Source organism: Elephas maximus, chromosome 15 (assembly GCF_024166365.1).
Source record: "Elephas maximus indicus isolate mEleMax1 chromosome 15, mEleMax1 primary haplotype, whole genome shotgun sequence".
Lineage (NCBI taxonomy): Eukaryota > Metazoa > Chordata > Mammalia > Proboscidea > Elephantidae > Elephas > Elephas maximus.
In genome coordinates, this window is record NC_064833.1 from 44,722,114 (window position 1) to 44,745,237 (window position 23,124).

Genomic DNA, 23,124 nt, shown 5'->3' on the forward strand with positions numbered 1-23,124 from the left:
AAGAAGACATTTTATCAGTGACAGCTACTGATCTAAAAGACCAGCACTGAGAAAGATCCTGCTTTTCAATTTCTGAGAGCACCTGAGATCGCAGGGCATGCGAATGTTAAGTACCTCTAGGGATAAATTTCACAGTATCTTTTGACAGGTAGATGAGCTCTGAACAAGGGATCATCAAAAGCTTTTTAGAAATAGACAGTAGGAACAAGCCTGCTCCAAAGGCCAATATTCAGCCCTGGAAACACTGTAGCATCGTTATTAGAGCAGTTCATTGTTAGGGAATTATTTCCAAAGGGAGGTTTGGAACGTGAAATGACATATCCTTGAGTATGTCAGCAAAGGAGAAGTCGGACGTAGGCAGGGAGTTACAGCTGAGAGAAAATGAGATTTAGAGGCAGATAAAAAAAAAAATAAAAGATGGTTCAAATTCAAATGCTCCTCTTTAATAACTCAATGACTTTGGAGAAATAATATAAAGTCATTCAGTCTTTGTTTCCTCAGTTGTAAAATGAGGCTAATGATACCCAAATCAAGATGGTTGTGAGGGCTGTAGGCACTGAATACTTAATTATAGCTGTTATAAAGGAGCCCTGGTAGCATAGCGGTTAAGCATTTAGCTGCTAACTGAAAGGTCAGCGGTTTGAACCCACCAGCCACTCTGTGGGAGAAAGATGTGACAGTCCATTTCTATAAAAATTGTTTTTGTTATTATTAGGTGCCTTCGAGTCAGTTCTGACTCACAGCAACCCTATGTACAACAGAATGAAACACTGCCTGGTTCTGTGCCATCCTCACAATTGTTGCTGTTTGAACTCACTGTTGCAGCCACTATGTCGATCCATCTTGTTGAGGATCTTTCTCTTTTTTGCTGACCCTCTACCTTACCAAATGCGATGTCCTTCTCCAGGGACTGGTCCCTCCTGATAGCATGTCCAAAGCATGTGAGACAAAGTGTCACTATCCTTGCTTCCAAGGAGCACTTTGGCTATACTTCCAAGACAGACTTTTTCATTCTTCTGGCAGTCCGTGGTATATTCAGTATTCCTCACTAACACCATAATTCAAAAGTATCAATTCTTCTTGGATCCAGCTTTCGTGTGCATATGAGACAATTGAACAAGCCATGGCCTGGTTTAGGTGCACCTTAAAAATTCTCAAAGTGACATCTTTGCTTTTCAACACTTTCTTTGAAAGAGGTCTTTTGTGGCAGATTTGTCCAATGCAATACATCATTTGATTTCCTGTCCATAAAAACAATCAAATCAAACCGTAAAGATTACAGTCTTGGAAACTCTACAGGACAGTTCTACTCTACCTTACAGTCAGTACGAGTGAGGATTGACTTGACCGCAACGGGTTTGGTTTTATGGCTGTTATATAGCCACAAAGATGATCCAACTTATTCACTGCAGCATGATCAATTAAGTCAACTTGGAAAACTTAAAGTTCTGATTTAATAAATCCAAGTTCTAATGATTATGTGTAAAGCTGGAACCACTGGACTATGAGTTCTGTATTTCTGCCTTGACCCTGGTTTGGATTATTTTCCCTCCTCCTGCTTCCCTCCACTTTTCCTCTCCCTTTATGAATCTATTTTTGTAGACAGAAAATATTTTCCAGCTTTGTGACTAGGTGAAGACAGTCCAATAATATTATAAGAAATGCCCACCTGCCCCATGTTGCTCACAGCAGGTCCCAGATCGTCATTGGGAGATTCCAGCAATGACTGTGGTCTGTAGAGGGTATCAGAACAAGACTGAAAGCATCCTAGTTCCTGAAAAGTGGGGTAGGCGAATATACAAAGATTCTTGGAGCCGACTCTTATTTACATGTAATCACTGGGTTTTAGTGCACAAAAACTAAGCAATTTGTATATGATAAGCTTTTGAAAGACATTTGAAAGCTATGAAGTTTAAATTCAAGTCTATTATTTCAGTGCAAACATTGGCTGCAGTGATGTTGCATTATGGATATACTCACAGGCAAGCAGCTGTAGAAAATCCATTTTTTTCTTTATAAACAGATCTTGAACAGTCTGGAGTACATAATTTAACTGCAATGGAATGTATTACAGACATTCCCCTATCATAATAATTATGGGGTTAGAGAAGAACGTTATGGTCCTATTCCCTGTAAGAAAACTTGTTTCTTTAGAATCCATAAAATGCTAAAAATATGTTTAAGATTTAATGAAAATTATTTCTTTCAGCAACGTTATCAAATGAAAAAAACTTATTACCAAAATGATTAGAAAACCAATTCACAGAATTTGCAGACATTTAATCTCTTTTCAAAAAGGCACTTTTACCTCTACTATACTAAATCTCATTGAAATCAGAGTCAGAAACAACTAATTAATAGCTTCCTAATCCATAGCTCCTCAGAAGAGAAAGCAACTCATAAGAGAGAAGGGAAAGGAAAGGAAGGCAAGGGGAAAATAATCCTTGATCAAAACTCCATGAAAAGTACTATAATTTTAGTTTCTAAACTCTCAATTTATCTAATAATCAGTATACTCCAAGAATCTCCAAGCCTGTGTTAAGAAGTTTCAGGTGTTCCACTAAGCCCCTGTACCTCCATCTCTTGGAAAACTTGGATTGGTTGTTGGGATAATTTGAACAACATAGTTTGGGTCAACACTAACACACCTGATGGACCTCCAGTTCGTAGGGTACACAAGCTATGTGATAACAACTCATCTTTCCATAAAGTTGAAGAGCTGTACAGTGGCATTAAGACTGGTTAATCATTACTACGTGAAGATAGTACTACAGCCTATCCATATGTGGGAATAACAAGAATAATAATTACCATTTGCTGAGTGCTTCTTGTGTGCTAAGGGATTTTTGGACATTATTTCACTTAATTCTCCCAATAATCCCACAAGAAAGTGATTATCATGTGTGATTTATAGATACCAAAAAAAAAAAAAGATTTAAGTTTCTTGTCTAAAGTCTAAGTGGTAGAGACAGGATTCAAACCCAGGTACCTCTGATCAAAAACTATGCCCTAATAATTTGTGCTATATACTATCTCTCACTGCCCTATTACAGGAAATCTGTGAATGCCTTTTCCCCAGTGGGAAATTATTTGCATGATTTGCCCCATTGGCTGCTCTGGTCCTCCACCTCCATTTCTACCTCACAAGAAAAAAAAAAACAAAAAACCTCACAAGAAAAAAAAAGGAGATGGAAATTCAGGTTGAAGGTTTCCTTGGACGTGAAACAGTGAAGACTTGAGTGAGTCCAGGCAGCCTGAGACTCTCAACAGAAGATGGATGGCTGTTCTTACTGAGCACCCTCTGCAGGTTCTGCCACCCCTCCTGGAAGTCCCTGACCAGCCTATCTAAAAACCTACTTCTCCCCTCTGGGCATGCATTATCCCCCTTACCCTGCTTTTTTTTTTTTTTCCCCATAGCATCTTTTACTACCTGAAACCATATTATCCTTGTATTGGTTTTATTTGTTGCCCATTTTTCCCATTAGGATGTAACATCCATAAGAGCAGGGACTTTGTCTTATTTACAACTATATCCCCATTCTCCAATGTTTGGCATGTAGTAGGTTCTCAATAAATATTTATTGACCCAATGAATGGATAAATGAATGAATTATTAACTATCTAATGGGACAAAAGCAAAGATAAATATCGGCTTCCTCTTCCCTCTCTATAGGAACTTTTGGCAAGTAAATCCCCCTTTCTGAGGATTCTTCTCTTGGTTCCTGCCTTGGAGAATGACAAGTAGGTGCTCCATACAAAAAATGCAGGATATTTACATGCATAAACTGAGGTAAAAAACTCTCTGCATACAAAGTACTACTTAATATTTTTTTATACCTCCTACCACTATTATGAAAATTAATCAAACTTGGAAATAAAGGAAAAAGGTGGGCAGCACATCCTTCCAATGTCATTCAGGGGCAAAGGCCATGTAAGCATTATTTAGGGGAATGTACAGTTTGAATTACTGCTTACTATTGATTAAAGGTTCTAGATGTAGTGGAGTTACATTTTAACTTGTAGATTTTTGTCTAATAGAGATGAATCACAAAGGTCACAGTTTATTGGTTTTTTAAGACATTAACCAGCAATATTAACCTAATATTTCTTTATGAAATTGCATAAACTTAGGTCCTCAAATGTTCTTTGAATTGGTGTTCCCCATCTTACTAATCCTATCATTTATTAATGGGTTAAATAAAATTTTGACATATGCTCATTTTATATTTACATTAGAGTCATGATTTTACCTTTTAAAAAATTATACTTAACACCACCCACTTACAAACCTCCAAAGAACAATCACATTCATATGTTTCTTTACAAAAAGTAAGCGACTAACAAAGTTTCCATCCATGATTTCACCCATGATTGCCCCAATGAGCAAGATCACTGGGCAAAGTGGTCACCAACATAAGCGCTGGTCTTCGGGTAGGAAGTTTGCCTTTTCCCTGTATGGTACTGGATGGTCTTCAGGTACGAGGAAGACTGGGGGAAAATATATATGAATAATACACACACACACGTGTGTGTATATATACTACCTATATTTTGTGTGTGTGTATACAGTGAGAAATACATATATGTATACGTGTATGTAAAAATATGTAATGCATAAATATAATTTCACTCTTCCTGAATTCCTATACATTCCTTGATACCCTTTATTTCTCCCTTGACCCACCTTACACCTTTCCTCTGACTCTAGGCTCTTTATCTTTGAGTTTATAATTGTTTATAATCTCCTTCTCTCTTGTTATATAACATAGTGATACACTTCCTCTGTGAAGAGTGATTTTGAATCACACTCATGTTTATATATCAATCTCAATTTATCATTCTTACTTTATCCACACAAAACTTTTTGCTGACTCCTTTCTTCTCTTCCTATCTGAGCCAGCATTCCAAAGGAAAAAAACCAAACCTGTTTTCTTCGAGTTGATTTCAACTCCTAGTGATCCTATAGGACAGAATAGAACCACCCCATAGGGTTTCCAAGGAGTGGCTGGTGGATTCAAACTGCCAGCTTTTTGGTTAGCAGCCAAGTTCTTAACCACTGTGCCACCAGGACTCTGAGCAAGCATCACTCCTTGTAAATGCCTTTCTGCAGTTCTCTCTACACCTAGGGAATGATGCTTACAAGAAAACATCAGTAAAAATTGTTTCTGACATAGCAGACTGTCAGAACATTCAATGTGTATGGGTGTTTGGACTCGAAAAGACTCTAAAGTCTTTTTCCAGCGTGGAGCTTATAATAAAGGTCTTATAATTATCATAGTTTTACATAATTGTGCTCAAATTGACAGATTTTTCTTCTTTCTAGCTATTGACACAAGATGGTTACAAAGTCACAGTGCAATGAAAGACAGGTTTTAACAGATATGACATCTGAACTTATCCTTCTTTTCCCACCCACTCACTCCCCACCTCCCATTCTGTTGGCAAGCAAAAACAAAGGAATCAAATGAGTTGGAAGTATTACATGGACATGCTGTTCTAGACCTAATTCCCATACTGAATATGAGTAATTCAGCAAGGCTGGTTGGCAGGAGCTTTGCAGGAATGCCCAAGTAACACTGTAGAGCCAAGTCCCAATTTCATCAGTCATCATTAAATGATTATGGTATTGGAGGGGAACTGGTAAATAGTTAGGAATATGCCCATCCATTAGAGAGATCATGAGAGAGGATCTATGAACCTCTGATCAGTGAATCCCACTTCTACATGGTCAGGCTGATGGATTTATAAAATTAAAGTTTTATTATTAAGCACTTAAACACATACTCTATAGGAAAACAGAGGACATGGCTTTTTTAGGAGGAAGCCTTGGTGACCAGTTCTTTACACTCTTTGAAAGGGTAAAAAAAGGCTAGGCAAGGAGAAAGGATGATTTACCTATTTAAAAAAAAAAAAAAGAAACTTTGAAAAAAAACTACACTAATCATCAGAAAGGTTGAATTGTTACAGGTTGAAGGAAATGTTTCGCTGTAAATAGGGAACTAATTAGCTATGAGAAAAAGAACAGAAGCAACAGATATTTCTCATTAAGAAGGTCCACCTAAGGATTGGTATCATTATTTGGAATTGGAATCAGTCTTGAGAATCTGTAAAGTTCGTTCTGGTTTTAAAATTCTGTAGATCCCCCTTACCCCTTGTTATGTTTTGAATTGTGTCCTCACAAAATGTGTGTCAGCTTGGCTAGGCCATGATTCCCAGTATTGTGTGGTTGTCCACTGTTTTGTGATCTGATGTGATTTTCCTATGTGTTGTAAATCCTGCCTCAGTGATGTTAATGAGGCAGGATTAGAGGCAGTTATGTTGATGAGGCAGGACTCAATCTATAAGATCAGGTTGTGTCTTAAACCAATCTCTTTTGAGATATAAAAGAGAGAAGTAAGCAGAGAGAGGGGGTGGGGAGGGGGGCACCTCATACCACCACGAATGTAGTGCCAGGAGCAGAGTGCATCTTTGGAATTGGAATCCCTGCACTGAGAAGCTCCTAGCCCTGGGGAAGACTGATGACAAGGACTCCCTCCAGAGCCTACAGACAGAAAAAGCTTTCCCGTGGAGCTGGCACCCTGAATTTGGACTTTTAGCTTACTAGACTGTGAGAAAATAAACATCTGTTTGTTAAAGCCATCCACTAGTGGTATTTCTGTTACAGCAGCACTAGATAAGTAAGACACCTCCCAAGAAGTAGGACAGGCTAAAATTATCCTTTGAGAGGGCTCTAGTACAAATATATGACTGATTAAGCTGTACTGGGTTATAAAGAGAAATGGGATTCATTTAGAGACAGTGCACCCAATAATTTTAGGGGTGATGCCAAAGTAGGCAGTTAAGCCCTCCATGAAATTCCTCTTGGGCCCATTGTCAGAAGTTTAATTATGGGCTGGACGGAATAAGAATCTGAGTCAAGGTGGGCTTTTTTTCATTCCTGGATACCAGCACTGTCAAGATCACAAGAAGTACCACAGATAATAGGAGATACATTTATAGAATAAAATTTTACTACTATAAAAAGATAGGATCCATCTGACATTAGCAATGATATTCCTCATTCCACATCTTCGGAATCCAGCTTGAATTTCTGGCAGTTCCCTGTCGATGTACTGCTGCAATCACTTTTGAAAATCTTCAGCAAAATTTTGTGTGATATGGTTTGATAATTTCCATATTCTGTTAGATCACCTTTCTTTGGAATGGGCACAAATATGGATCTCATCCAGTCAGTTGGCCAGGTAGCTGCCTTCCAAATTTCTTGGCATAGACGAGTGAGCACTTCCTGCATCGCATCTGTTTGTTGAAACATCTCAATTGGCATTCTGTCAATTACTGGAGTCTTGTTTTTTGCCAATGCCTTCAGTGCAGCCTGGACTTCTTCCTTCAGTACTATGGGTTCTTGACCATAGGCTACCTCCTGAAACGGTTGAATGTTGACCAATTCTTTTTGGTACAGTGAGTGTGTATTCCTTCGATCTTCTTTTGATTTGCATCGTTCAACATTTTGCCCATAGAATCTTTAATATTGCAACTCAAGGCTTGAATTTTTCTTCAGTTCTTTCAGCTTGAGAAATGCCAAGTGTGTTCTTCCCTTTTGGTTTTCTAACTCCAAAGTTAGGTGTTGACAATGGTGAACAATTTTGGTGAATGTTGGCTCAGTTATTCTGACATGCTTTCATTTTACTTACGCAAATAGCCTTTTTCTTAGTTACCTGGCAGCTTCCTACTTGGCAGCTAAATGTGGCTCCTCTAACTGATGTGAAGGTTTTTTTTGACACTAAATCTTTTAAAATATAACTTTCCAAAAACCATTATGCAGTGAGGGAATAAATGAGCTAAACATGAAAAGTCTTGTGAATTCCAAAGTAAAGGAAAACAAATCTGTAAGAAGGAGCCTGTGAAATGCATATGCTTTTAATGAAAATACATTTCACTTAAAGTAAAATTTGGTTCAAGGAATACTCATTAAATGTCAATAAAAAAAAAATTTTTTTTTTTTTTTTGCCAATGAAAAAATCCTGACCCGTGGCAATCCATTTACAGGGAATCTACAAGGCTGGGATGCAAATTTAATATTTAAATGTAGCTAAACTCTCAATGCTATTTATGGTTGGCACTCATTAATGTAATTTTTAGGACAATCCTTGTAATGAAGAAACAGTGATTATTCTCAGTAGTCACCCAAAATATAATTATAGTACATTTGATTAAATGCTTCTGTGGCAAGATAAATTGCAATTTACACATTTCTGTGTGTTCTTTAAAAAAAAGGAGAGTGAAAGAAAGAAAAAAGACTGATGATGATATAAAGGAAGCTAATTTTTTTTTTTTTTTAATGCTACTTTGTGGGGTAACATGTCATGAACTGTTCCATCATTTATACTCATACTCTAGAATTATGGGGTCAGGTAAATGCTGTTTGAGATCCCCTGCTATAGACCCTGAAATGATTTCCAGCACAGAGTTTATAAATAACATCAGCAGTCCTGCTTTTTCACCTCCTAAGTCATTTTTCTCTAAAGCCTTTAGAATTCTTGACAAAAGATGGAAAGGAAAGTATGCTGTCCTTCACTAACTAATTAAACTAGTAAAAAGGCCTTATTATGAAGGATACGGAATGTGAAGCATGAATTATTTGTTTAATTTCACACAGCTGAGTAATAATCTTCTAGTTGCTGTAAATAGGTTAGGTGACTACTCAGAATGATCACAGTTACATTTGCAATGTATTGACCTTTCACTCGGCTGCACAGCAAGGCAGCCACTAAAAATTCTTTCAAACTTGACTTGCAAAAGAGGCATCTGGAAAGAAGATAACGTGTTCATTCAACTGTTATTTACTGAGCTCCTACTAAGTGCCAAGTACCTTGCTAAGCCTTGGGGATACAAGGGTGGGCATAAGTGACCAGGTGCCTGCTCTCATAGAATTTTCAGTCCAGTGGAGTACACCTCTGTAGAAACGAGGCCCCGGAAGTCATGGGGACTCTGCAGATGAAGCTTAAAAAGAGGAAAGCCTCATTCTCCCCAAGTTCCTGACACAGTAGAGGGTTTTTTTTTTTTTTAATGGGAGTGTTATTGGATGACATAGGTTGTTTCACTATGGGCATGGTACAGAAGTTGGGACATAACACTCCAACTTATTGTCTCTGGGGTATTGGTTATGTGGTTGTGGTACAGCATTGCTGAGAAGAAGAGTACAGGATAGAAATAGGTTGGGGCTGTCATCAAGCATAAAATTTACAAAGGAAAGGGTGGGCTCTTCTCTCAAGAAAGACTCTCACCTCCCGGCACCGGGTATACTACAACCAACCATCAGGAGTTTCGACAAATGCATAGACCAAAACCAAACCAAACCCATTGCCATTGAGTCAATTCTGACCTACAGCGACCCTGCAGGACAGAGTAGAACTGCCCCCATAGAGTTTCCAAGGGGCGCCTGGTGGATTCAAACTGCTGACCTTTTGGTTCACAGCCATAGCACTTAACCACTACGCCACCAGGGTTTCCAACATCAGTGTAAAAACCACAATAAACAAGATGTAGAACATTTCCATCACTGCTAAAAGTTCTCTTATACCCCTTTCTAGTTCCTCCCACCCTCAGCCCTAGGCAACCACTGATTTTCTTCCCGATAGAGTACTGAGGTGCAACGATGGTTTTTCTCCTTTCTCTGAGTTTCTTCACAAACTTACTGAAGACCCTTAGGGCACTTGTACTGAGGGAGAGTCTTACCTCCCCAACTTGTTACAAGCCTTCAAAAGGCACCATCTCACATTGCTTGAAGTTTCCTCACTGTGAGGAGCACAATGACATATGGCTTAATAATAAAAAAAAAAAAGTAACAAAATCATAATCATAACCATAGTCAAGATTTACTAAGTACTTTCTATGTGCCATGACCAGTACTAAACATTTGGCATATATTATCTAATTAAATACTTACAACAATTCTATAATTATTATTAGCCTCATTTTACAGATGAGTAAACTTAAGCTTGAAGGGAATAATGATAATTATAAGCAAGAGTCTAGTGATAGGATCCGTACACCTCAATCTTTCAAACTTGTCCTGAATTCATTCTTTCATCTGAAGGATAAGGCCACAGAAGGTGGCCACACAGAGTGAAGCAGTAGGGCAGTTCTATGGAGCTGCCATCCTCAGATGACAGAGGCTGGCGTCATTTGCCCTCTTTGGTTTTCAGAGAACTTCTCAGACAAATCTGTGCTTTTTGAAATTCCTTCCATTATACTTTATGTCTGATGTGTACATTTCCAAAGTTAGATCCTTCTCTTCTAATTCAACTCCACTTGCTCATTAACAGATGTCTAATCCCACTGTGCTTGTTCGGTGGGGGATACACCCCATTTTGTTGGTTTGGGGGTGAACCCCAAGCTGCCTGTGGTCAGTGGATTGTTAGAATGGCTACTGTCCCTCCTAGCTTTTAGGATCACTTCTCTCTGTGAAGAAAAGCTTCATTTTTTTCCCACACAATCTCAAGGCTAGAACTTCTCTAGTCTAATCATTATCAAACGTTTGGAATACTTCATAACTTTCGGAATAAACCTACTCCCTACTTACCAACTATATTGGTATCTGACATTTCACATTTACAACAATAGTAAAAAATCTGCTACCTGACTATTTTGCTTATAAGTGATGTATATCTGGCGGTAAGGAATGCTGAGGTACGAGGCAAGAATGATGCTGGCTGAGATGGTTACGGTTTTGCGTCAATTTGGCTGGCCCATGATCCTCAGTGGTTTGGCAGTTATGTGATGATGTAATTTGTCAGTTATGTAATAATGTAGTCATCCTCCATTTTGTGATCTGATATGTTCATCCTCCATTTCACATAATGCTGATCCTCACATAACAACCTGGTCTTTGGAACCTAGCCATGTTGACAAATGAGGAGTGTGTGTATATGGTTGCTGAGCCTTTTCTTGAACACCCGTGTTGACAGGAAATTCAGTACTTTCAAGAGTAGCCCATTCCAATTTCTCTCTAGCAATGCATTCATTCAACATTAACTACCTTAATAAAATGAGCTGAGTGGAAAGTTTTAAGTAAATCATGTGGTAGTCATACCAAGCCCCTGCCCTTGAGGAGGCACTACTAGAAGAGCTAGGAGGTACACACCAAGAGCTAGAACATGAGGTTCAAAGTTCTGTAAGAACTCAGGTGACAGGGAAAGCTCACTACCGATTGTGATGCCCAATCAGACCAAGAGGGCCCATGTTAATTTCCCAATTCTCTGATTAAAATAATTCATAGTACTGCAAAGCCTTGGGAAAGAGTTAGCAGTAAGTGTTAATAGTATTGCTTATCCAACAAAACTATTAGCATATCAATTTAGATGCAATGTACTTACAATAAAATATAGTCATTTTAAGTGTACAATTTGATAAGTTTTGACAAATGTATACGCAACTGTAAATACCACAACAATCAAGGTGTAGAACATTTCTATCACTGCTAAAAGTTCCCTCATACCCTTTTTAGTTCCTCCCACCCTCAGCCATAGGGAACCACTGATTGCTTCCTGTCATTGTAGGTTAGATTTGCCTTTCCTAGAATTACATATGAATTGAATCATACAATATAAAATCTTTTGTGTTTGGCTTCTTTTGCTTAGCATAACAATTTGGGGATTTATCCATATTGTTGCATATTTGTTCTTTTTATAATGCTAAACAGTATTTCATCACATGAATACAAAAACAATTTGTTTATTCATTTATCAGTTGATGGACATTTGGATTGTTTCCATTTTTGTCTAATGAATAAATCTGTTATGAATATTCACATTCAAAGTCTTTGTGTGGACCTATGTTTTCGTTTCTCTTGGATAAATACCTAGGAGTGAAATTACTGTGTTCTATTGGTAAGAATTTGTTTCACTGTATATGAAATTGCCAAACCGCTTTCCAAAGTGGTTATACCATTTAACATCTCCACCAATAAAGTATGAGAGTTTCAGTTGCTTCATATACTCACTAACACTTGCATTGTCTGTCATTTTATTTTTGGCCATTTTAGTGTGTGCAAAGTCTCTGATTTATTAAAAAAGTTTATAGTACTGCCAAGTCTTGGGAAAGAGCTTTTGTTTGTCTAAATATTTATTTCACCCTAATTTTTGAAGGATATTTTTGCTGATTATATAATTCTAGTTTGGCAGGTTTTTGTTTGAACACTTTAGAAGATGTCATTCCATTGTCTTCTACAAGAAATTGTATTGTTCCTCCCAAGAAATCAGTGATTATTCTTATATTTTTTCCCCTTTATGTAATATGTTTTTTCTCTTTGGAAGCTTTTAAGATATTTCTTTATTGCTGGTTTTCAGCAAGTTGATTTTAACAATTTTCTTATTATTTTTTGTGGTTGGGTTTTATTGAGTTTCTTGGATATGTAGGTTTACAGTTCTCATTAAATTTGGAAAACTTTGGCCATTAATTCCTTAATCTTTTTTTCTACTACTCCCCACTCACCACCATTTTCTGAGATTACATTTACCCATATTTTACACTGCTTTATGTTACTATGTTTTCAAGTCTACTAATCTTTTATTTGGCATTATCCAATCTGCTATTGAGCTCATTTGGTGAATTTTTAATTTAATATTTTGTATTTTTCAGTTATAGATTTATGTGATTCTTTTCATAATTTCCATTTTTCTTCTCATTATGTTTTTGATTTCCTTTAAATTCTTGAAAATATTTATAGCAGCTATTTATATTCCTGATCTGCCAGTTTCATCATCAATATCATTTCTGGATCTATTTCTCTTAACTGAGTATTCTCCTGGTTATGGGTCACATTTTCTTACTTCTTCACATGTCTAGTTATTTTTTACTGAATGGTGGACATTTAAAATTTTATATCGTTGAGTATCTGTATTTCTTGACTTCCTTTCAAAAGTATTGAATATTGCTTTGGCAATATAGATGTGCTTGATCCTTTCAAGACTTGTTTTTAAGTTTTGTTAGGGTGATTCTAGAGTAGTCTTGATACAGGGGTTACTTAGCCCTACTATTAAAGTGTGACCTTTCTGTGGTCCCTACTGAACATGCCATAGTCAAAAAGTTCTCTCCATTTTGGCTGATCAGAACTCAACTTTTCCCAGCCCTGTGGGCTCTGAGAATTGTTCAGCCTACACCTCCCTAATAGTTGTTATTTGCTAAATCTTGTGGAATTTCACCCTATGCATGTTTAGCTACTATTCAGCTAAAGACTCAAGAGGACCTATATGCAAATTCCTGGAGCTCTTTTTCTGTGTAACTCCCTCCTCTCTGATATTCTGTCCTACAAATCATAGCTGCATCAGACTACCTGAACTCTAATTGCTGTCTCTGCAATTTAATGAGATCATTGTGCTATACTTAGGTTTCCCCTCCCTGCTCTATGGCCTAAAATGGGACAATCATAGGGGTCATCTTTTGTTTCCTTTATCTCAGGGATCACAGTCCTCACTTCATGTTGTCTAATGTATGAAATCAGTTATTTGATATATTTTGTTCAGTTTTCTAGCTTTTTTTTTTTTATGACAAAGGACGTGCCTAATACCAGTTCCTCTCTAATGGCCCAAAGCAGAAATTCTTATTAGCTTCTTGAAGATAGAAAACATGTCATATGCTAGCCTTACCCCTACACTTCAGCACCTGACAGTTGCTTTACTTGTCAATATAGCACAGTGGTTAATAGCACAAACTGTAGAGGTAGTCTTGCTGAGTTTGAATCCTGGCTCCGCACTTACCATCTTGTCGCAGGTTATTTTACTTTTCTGTGCCTTTACGTCCTCATCTATAATACAGGAATGATAAAAATTGTACCTACCTTTTAGGTTTGTTTGGACTTCAATGAGTTAATGCAAGAAAAACACTTAGAATGCTTCTTGGCACATGGTAATGTTCAATATGGTAGCTATTATTAACAGCATTATTATTTAACATCAAAAGGCTAGTTAGTTTATTCCTTTATGACTGATTTTCCTTCCTTCCTTTCTGTTTTGAAACCTCAGGCAGATGAAGATAGTGTATTAGTCAATGAAATCACATAAGATCGTTTCACTGTTATCATTTTAAAGCAGTATGTACCCCATCTCTCCCAGCCTATCATAAATAATAACTAACATTAAACTCCTAGGCTGAGAACAAAAGATTTTGACAAAAGCTACATCTTAAAATCTAAGGGAATTATAGGTGCAACCTGCTCTTTATCTTTCCATCCAGGTTAGCAATGAAAAAAGTATATGTGTACTGCATTGTAACAGTGGAATTTTATTGGAACTGCACTAGTGGCAATAGATCAGTAAGGGAACACAGCAGTGAATCTGCTTGTAAAGTGAAAAATCCTTTTACGAAAGGATTGTCCTACTAATTTATCTATGCCATGAATCTGGAGTTGCGTATGTTGGGTCTGTAAATGGGCTGCACCTGAGCCAATGTTATTTTCAAAGACCAGGCTTAGCTTCCCTAGATGGCTGCTTTCAATTATATAAAGAGCTGCTCCTGTAGGGTGATCCTCCCTGGAGCTTTGAGAGAGTTCTTAGGTAAGAGAAGGTCCTAATATTTACATGTGTTAGGCAAAGGTTTGTTAATCACATGTGTATGTGCTTAACCAGCATGGATCATCAATCATGCGTCCAAGAATCAAATACAAATTAAAGTTTTAACATAAATAAACATCTTTGGTATTTGCTCTGCAAACCAGCCCATGTGCCACCACCACCACTGTTCTGCTGTCTGGGAAGTAGTCCTTCCTCCTCTGCCTGGAAGGCCTCTCTGTCTTGGTCCTGGACTAAACTGGCCAGCTGCCAGATGACCCTAGCAGAGATGTTGGCCTGATCTGAAGTTCATGTCTTGTAAATGTTTAATGACAGTCTTCAGAGGATAAAGGGATAAAGAAGCAATTAAAGCCCACACTTTTGACTGCATACAGCGATTAAATTATATTCTGGTGCATTATTTTAGCTTTTGATGTAGTACCACAGTGAAGGGGTCTATATGCTGTCACTGATGTAAGTAATATTCCACTGATGTACTTGAGAGGACTAATATCAGAGAACAATAACACATCAGTCATCATTTCTGACTCACCCAACAGCATCTACCTTATGAGTAACCCTTTGAATTTAAATAATCTTTTTTACAGAAAAGATTAATGTTTTTTATTTTCTTATCCATGCTATGGTTATCTATCCTAACATTTCTATGAGTTTCTGTGAGGGCTGGATTTGTATTCCCCTCTTAAATGTATGAGAAATAGAACCAGAGAGATTAAAACATTTGCTTGAGATCGCACAGTGATGTAGAAACTAAGGGAATCCAGAACCTTGGAACAAACAGTCTTGCAGCCTTCTGCTAGATCAGGTCAGTGAACAATTTTTGTAATAGACTGGACACTAAACATTTTAGGTTTGGGCAAAAGTCTCTTGCAACTACTAAACTCTTCTGTTGTAGCTTGAAGGTAGTCACAGACAATATACAAAGGAATTAGCATGGCTGGTTCTGATAAACTTTTTTTTACAGAAATAGGATTGTGGGCCAGATTTGGCCCATGGGCTGTGGTTTGCCAACCCTTGTAATAAGTCATGGTGTATGCTAAATGATACCTTTAGCTGTCAGGATTACTGCAAGACAGCAGAATGGGATGCTGGTCCTTGCTGCTTACCATTCGATGTTCACAAGAACCCTGCTGTTAATGATTTTCCGTTTTATATGTGAGGAAACTGAGAAGCTAATTCACATGTGTAAGGCCACTGGGTTTCTGGCTAAGTCCACATGGTTGTAAATGAAAAGTGAAGACTACAACATGGGTTTCCTGACTTCTAATATTTCTCTCCTGCTAGTTGTTCCATGGGAAATTATTACCACACTTTCATTTTCAAAGAAGGAAATCCAAGGACCTGGGAAAGTTGAGTGACTTCTTTGGGGGTCAGTGGCTTATTAGTGCCTGAGTCAGGACTTGAACCACTGTCTGTTGGCTTCCAGGCTGGTCTTCTATCCCTTCACATTATTGTGAACATTTTCCAGTAAAAAAAGGTATAATGAGGCACAATGATGGTATGTCTGTTATATTTCATTCTTTCAACTTTCTGAAGTGATACCATTTTACACATGGTCTCTTTGATGTGCCAAGCGGCTTCCAGATACAAAATTAATCATTATTAATTCACTTTATCTTTTTGAATATCTAATTTTCAAGTCTCAATCTGGATTATAAAATTCTTATTGGCACATGGCAGTACCTTTTTTAAATTTTATTCTCCAATTTCAGTCTGAAGATAACATTTTCAACCACAGCACTTAATTATCTTCCCCAACCTACGACATACGTGAAACAAAAGGAATACATATTGATAAAGCGGATTTCCTGGCTTTAACTATCACCCTAGTTGCTGAATAAATATTTGATGGATTAATGACCACTAACCATAATGCTAGCCCTGGAGGTAACGATTCTCACCTGGAACAGGGACCAGGGCATTGGAGATAAAAACAGAAGGGATGTACAGCTTCAAAGGACCCCTGATGGTGCACTTTAACCAAACTGATGGACTGCTAATCGGAAGATCAGCGGTTCAAAACCACCAGAGGCTCCGTGGGAAAAAGATGTGGCAGCCTGCTTCTGAAGAGATTTATAGCCTTGGAAGCCCTATGGGGTCACTAAGAGGTGGAATTGATACAGCAAAGGTTGGGGGGGTGGGGGTGGATACAGCTTCATAGTAGCACTTGAGCATAAATGGGCCTCACGATTTTGTAGAAAACCAGACCCGACTACATTGAAATATCAAGGCATATATATGAAAAACCTGCCCAAAGACAAATATAAATCAATTTGGATTTTTATTACATTTCCCACTCGTTGGTGAAAACTGTATAATCTATCACTTAACCTAAGAAACATGTAAACAGTGAGGGCTTTTAGTTCCAGCCATCATAGAAGCTACCTAAAAGGGCTTGACAGAAGTCAGTGCTAACGTGGAGAACTATCTGTAAGCTACTAAAAAAAAAAAAAAAAGCTACTGGTGATCATTAATTCCTGGACTCAGTGGAGTATTCAGTTGCCAGCACAATATATGCAGCAAGTCTGAAAGGTTGTGCCAAGTTTCCTGACTGCGGAACTGAGGCCATCGGCCAAATGACACCTTCCTGAGATTTCTCTTAGGCCTCCTGCCATCTCCACCTGCCTCAAACAACTCTGGTGTTGCAACTCTGGGCTAGCTGAGAAGACCTGCTCTGGATTTCCCAGCTTCGGTGTTCAATGGAAGAAAATTTGATTTTTGGGGGCACAGACAAGCTACATGTATTTGGTGGGTACAGTGTGTGCTAAGCTGGATAGAGATGTGTATTCGGATCCCTCACCACGTATCAGAGCCCCTGATGGTCCCACTAGAGTCCAAGTCTCTTAAAGTTTCCTTTGTTATTCAAAGAGTTAAGCTTCCTGCCACGGGGCCTCACTTACACCATAGGTGTCAGTCCTTCAACCCTGCCCTGTTGAATGTTAGAAGTAATTACTAGAAGGAGTCACATAGTCCAGCAATGGAACAGTTGCTAACATACTAAAAAAAAAAAAAAAAAAAAATTCTAGATAGGGTTAAGAACCACAAATAACTAAAAATTTTGGAAAAAGCAACATGAATGATTTTTAGACTTTTCCTACAGAAATACTCATCACTGAAAGCCTTATTCTAATTTTCAGTTATAGTCTGTGACTGTTTATTTAAGCCCTTGGTTAGAAAAATTCAGTTTAAATATGCATCAGTGAATTCTGTTGCTATTACAGGCTGGCCAAACCCAGTATTGAGTCTGGCTGGCTCTTATTTCAGACTCTGAATTAACACATGCAGGGGACATTCTCCCTGACTGTCAGGCTGTCCCAAGGAATGCAGACACCTAACTTCATTAGGGATATATCTAGCCCCTCCCCACTTTCTTCCAGGCCACCAGTAACCTATAATTTTTGGGACCTGGGTATCTCTGATGTTTCTCTCCATATTTCTTACTTTGGCCTTCACTTTTTCTATTTCCTTGAGTCCATTACTAAACTCCTAGCATTTCTTTTCCTGTCTCCTTTCTTCCCTCCTGTTTCTTCCTTGACCCCTTCTCCCTTTCCAATACATCTTCTGTCAACCTCACCCATTTTTATTTGTTATGTTACTCTCTCTTTTTAAGTGTCCTTGTCTTTATTACCTAATTTCTCTTCCTCTTTTGCAATTTATCCCCTGCTTTCCACTTTTTTTTTTTTTCCACTTGGAATTTCTTTAAGCATTCTAAAAACCAATTATCATCATGTAGCTTTATTTTTAAGAAATGTGACTCTTAAAGTAGAAACACTTTTTTTTTTTTAATAAGGTGATTTTAAGGCTGATTTTTAAAGCAGAAACACCATTCCATTGGTGTGCTATGGCAGAGAGGTGAAAACATAAACGAACTAGAACTGGCTGAGATGGGTCACAGAAAGCCAATACGTAGCTGTGTGCCACGATGAATATGAAGCGGGTGGTGAAAAAAAAACAAAAAACCATTGCTGTTGAGTTGATTCCAACTCATAGCGACCCTATAGGACAGAGCAGAACTGCCCCATAGAGTTTCCAAGGAGCATCTGGTGGATTTGAATTGCTGACCTTTTGGTTAGTAACAGCAGCTCTTAACCACTATGCCACCATCTCTATCCAGCTTAGCACACACTGTACACATCAAATACATGCAGCTTGTCTGTGCCCAGAGAAAATCAATTTCTCTTGCACTGAATGCCAAATGAAAGCTGTCAAAGTCAGGTGCTGATGAACTATTATAAGAGAACAAATTAAAAAACGGCACCAAGTCTTGAAATTGCTATGCTACTATACTGTTCCTACGAAGTCCAGTTTTGGAAACTGAGTACTCAAGTCAGCTGAGGATATTCCTGCAGGGCCAATGATGTCTATGCATTGGCTGAAATGTTCGAGTGTATTTGCAAGATCCCCAAACATTCTGCTAACATGAAATCTGGGCAGCACAGGCTACAAACTTGAGTAAAATTGCCTTGGGTTGATAAGCCTTCAATTGCTTTCCTGAGTTTTCTGCAGTATCAGACTCATACCTGCCAATATAGCTTTTGATTACAAAACACTACAGTTGGACAGGCCAGGTAGCAGTAATTACGTTGGTAATTAGATTCTGCCATGCACTGTGTACTCAGGGCTTCTGGGCTTTTGTGGAAACAGAAGAGGCATCCAGAGTATCTTTAGAGGACTTGGCCTCTTCCAGTGAGCAGGGCACTAATAAGCTCTTCCTGAAACAATAAGAAGGCAGATTGCTTCTCTTTTCATCCCTCCTTCCTCCCCTTTCTGGTTCAGCAAATTTTAGTTGTGTTGCACAATGGGGGAAAAAAAGGGAGAAAGCTAAATGAGGAAGGGGGATGGAAACAGTCCAGGAAGAAATCCAATTTCTGTCTTGTGCTCTGTGCGTTTCAAAATGGAAATGCTACACTCATTAAACTGCCCATTAAGCAAATAACACAGAGAAACAAGATGGGGTTAGGAGGCTGGGAGGCAGAAGAAGAGGCAGGTTGGAGAGAGAAAGCAAAACGTGGCACTTGTTTTTAAAGTTGATTGTTTTTAACCAGAAGAAAGAAAATGCTTGCGCGGGTTTCATTTAAGAATGAAGGAGTGCATCACTTCAATACTGACAACTGTCAATAATATCTCTATTGCAGCCACACAAAACTCGGCTGGTGTCTGACAAGATTGTGGTTAGTCTTGGTAATGGTGTAACTTCCACGCTGAGAGTTTAATGCATTAGGATAAGGTGTGACCAAATACTTAATATATTGACTTGAAGTGAAGAAATGTATCAGATTTGTGAGTGGTTACCTAGTAGTCAAAACAGGGACATGGAGAATGGAAAAGAAAAAGATAAATACCTACTGCTTGACAGATATTTCCACAAACATTGTCACATTTAATCCTTAAAACACAATGATGTGGTGGGTATCATCAGTCTTGGTTCACACATGAGGAAAGAAGTAGGCCCAAGAAGAGATGTAAATAGCCCAAGTTCACATAGCTGCTCAACAGAGGAAACAAGATTTGAGGGCAAATCTCATTATGCCTTCTACCCTTCCATGCTGCCTGATGAGAACACAGTCTCAATACCTTCCAGAAAGGAAGAAAAGAAAGAAAACCAGTACTTATGGATCACTAGCCATGTGCCAGTGACTTTGGAACATAGCGTCATATTCGTCTGTAATTTCAGCTCCACCAACATGGAGATGATTTGACAGGCAAACAGCATGGGGCCTCTTTAAAAGACAATTCAGATTTCCACCACTGCAATTATCCAAATCTGGTTCCTGCCGTTGGGAATATTATGAAATCCCCAGCATCTGGCACCCCTCCTGAACAGGGAAATCTCATTTGAAAACCAGAAGAAAGGCTTTGGGGAAAAAAAAAAAAGGGCAGGGTAAGGGCCCAAAAGAGATTTCCTGACTTTGCACATCTTCCTTCATGAAGAACACTTCTGCAGTTATTCTGGAGCCAAGCAACACAGCAATGTGTTAGAACAGGCCCAGCTCTGGAGGACAGGCTTGATTTCAACAACTTAGAAAACAATGGACACACACAAAAAAACCCCATTGCCGTCTAGTGGATTCCAACTCATAGCGACCCTACAGGACAGAGTAGAATTGCCCCATAGAGTTTCCAAGGAGAGCCTGGAGGAACTGAACTCCCGACCTTTAGGTTAGCAGCCATAGCACTTAACCACTACACCACCAGGGTTTCCCAATGGACACAAGGACACATTTTTTCAGTATCTTTAGCAGTTTGTGTGAGAAGGTACCAGATAAATTCCTTCCCTGTAACTGTAGGCTTCAGTAGATGATCATAGCTAATATTTATTGGGAAACCCTGGTGGCATAGTGGTTAAGCGCTACGGCTGTTAACCAAAAGGTTGGCAGTTCGAATCCACCAGGTACTTCTTAGAAACTCTATGCGGCAGTCCTACCCCGTCCTATAGGGTCACTGTGAGCACTTGCCTATGTGTGCCACTTTATAGATCTTCTCACATTGAATCTGTACAAGATTCAGAAGTGGGTGCCATTATCTCCACTTCAGACAGAGAGAATGGGTAACTTGCCCAAGGCCCACCGTAGCTGGGAATGGAACTCAGGGACTGACTCCAGAGTTTGCCCACTTTGCTGCCCCTACCACATAGAACTCATTTCTCTTATCCTTTTGCAAATTGGGTATTCTTATTTAAAAATAAGAGCCTACTACCAGAGTTTTGCCATTATCAATTTTTTAAGCCAGTAAATAAAACCAAAAGCCCCTTGCTGTCAAGTCGATTCCAACTCATAGCGACCCTCTAGGACAGAGTAGAACTGCCCCATAGGGTTTCTAAGGAGCGCCTGGTGGATTTGAACTGCTGATCTTTTGGTTAGCAACTGGACTCTTAACCATTACACCACCAGGGTTTCCAAGCAGTGAATAGCATGCCTATATTCTCCCACCTGTTATTTGACTACAATTGTAATATCCTACAATTGCCTCACCACGGATTTCATTCATTCATCCTTTTACCTCATTCTAGATAGCATCAAAGTCCTGTTTATGTTTCTCTCATCTTAAAAAGCCCTTTGAATCCACACCTACCACAGGTATGAACTTAAATACCACCTCTCCTTTGAAGTCTTCCCAGACCTACCAAGCCTGGACTCAGTGCTTCTCTCATTGTCCCTATAGCCTCCTGAAAGTCGTGGTAATGTTTTGTCATTGTCTCTTTGTGTGCCTGTATCTCCAACTAAAACATAAGTTTCCATCTTGATCATCGTTGGACTTTCTAACCCCTACAATTATAAAACCAATCCAAACCCATTACCGTCGAGTTGATTCTGACTCATAGCAACCCTATAGGACAGAGTAGAACTGCTCCATAGTGTTTCCAAGGAGCAACTGGTGGATTCAAACTTTGACTTTTGGTTAGCAGCTCAGCTCTTAACCACTGGGCCACCAGGGCTTCAATCCCTACCATAGTGCCTAGCAAAAAACAGGTGTTAAATATTTTTGAACGAATAAATAGTAGGGAATGGGAGATGGGGCAGTCACAGAGTACCATAACCAGCTGAGGAGATGACCAGGAGAGCAAAACAAGGAAGCATGGGAAGGTGGTATTCCTAGGTACTCCAGCTCCACTGTTAAAGATCCAAATTCTCTGGAGCCCAATATAGACAATGGGAGTCAAAGGAGAAGACATAAACTCTGCTTTCCAGTCTGTCTTTCAGGAACACATCTGTTCTTTTCATTAAGGAATAGTTGCCCAGAGCATATGGAGGAGCAGACAGGGTATTGTTTTTTTTTTCTGAGAAAAAAGACAGAACAAGAAAGAAGAAAACCAGGAGGGCTGTTAGACCCCTCTCTTGTCTTGTTCAAGATATTTGCCAAATTTAAGCCAAATGTTTCTATGTCTCCCTTGGAAAATGGCAGCCCTGTACTGATGGTACAAGGCAGAGCCTTCCTGCACACCCCGAGAACTGAATGCTTTAACATGTGCTCTTGAATGCTCGAGTTCTGGACTGATGGGTGAGTGATAAAAAACATGGTCTGAAGCAATATACTGCTTCAAGATGATGGCAGGAGGCAGACAGTGCTGGTTAGGAGCAGAGTGGTTCATTTTGAGCAAGGGACATCAAAAGAGGTTTCGAGCAGCAGCTGGCCCTCTGGGACACAGCAACAGGCATCTGCTGTATTCTTGCCCTTTGAGGAGCTTTTTGGTCCTGGGATGACCTTTTACCCTAAAAGCCCTGGAAACTAGGATGGGGCCATCATCCCATCCTGAGAATGTTATAATAATAATTCATAGGAGAGAATAGTTATTTTGGAATAAAGAAGCTGGGAAAGTTTTGTAGAGATACTGGCATTTGTGCCAGGCCTTGAAGACTTAGCTTCTAGGAGGGAGAAAGAGAGGGCATTCCAAGTAAGAATTTTCTCCATATTGTGGGAAAAGGCAGGGTGAAGAATATGGACAAGGTACACCCAGGGAATAATGATAAGACCAACTTGGCTGGAGAGGTGGGCTCCCATCAAAGAATATTGGAAGCTAAGACTGGACAAAAACACCCCGCAGTGTTCCACAGGTAAG

At 38.9% G+C, this 23,124-nt stretch overlaps 1 protein-coding gene across 2 annotated transcripts in view; it reads right to left on the minus strand.

The window, feature by feature from the left end:
• CPQ (carboxypeptidase Q) overlaps positions 1-23,124 on the minus strand; it is a 534,503-nt gene that overhangs the window by 14,388 nt on the left and 496,991 nt on the right. The window contains exon 8 of one of the 2 annotated variants that reach the window (XM_049853888.1): positions 1,731-1,774. The exons of the other annotated variant lie outside the window; for it this stretch is intronic. Within the exon in view, the coding sequence (XP_049709845.1) occupies positions 1,746-1,774 (29 nt within the window). The 3' untranslated portion in view covers positions 1,731-1,745. Of the gene's footprint in view, positions 1-1,730; positions 1,775-23,124 lie in introns of those variants that run through there. 2 annotated transcript variants of the gene reach the window in all.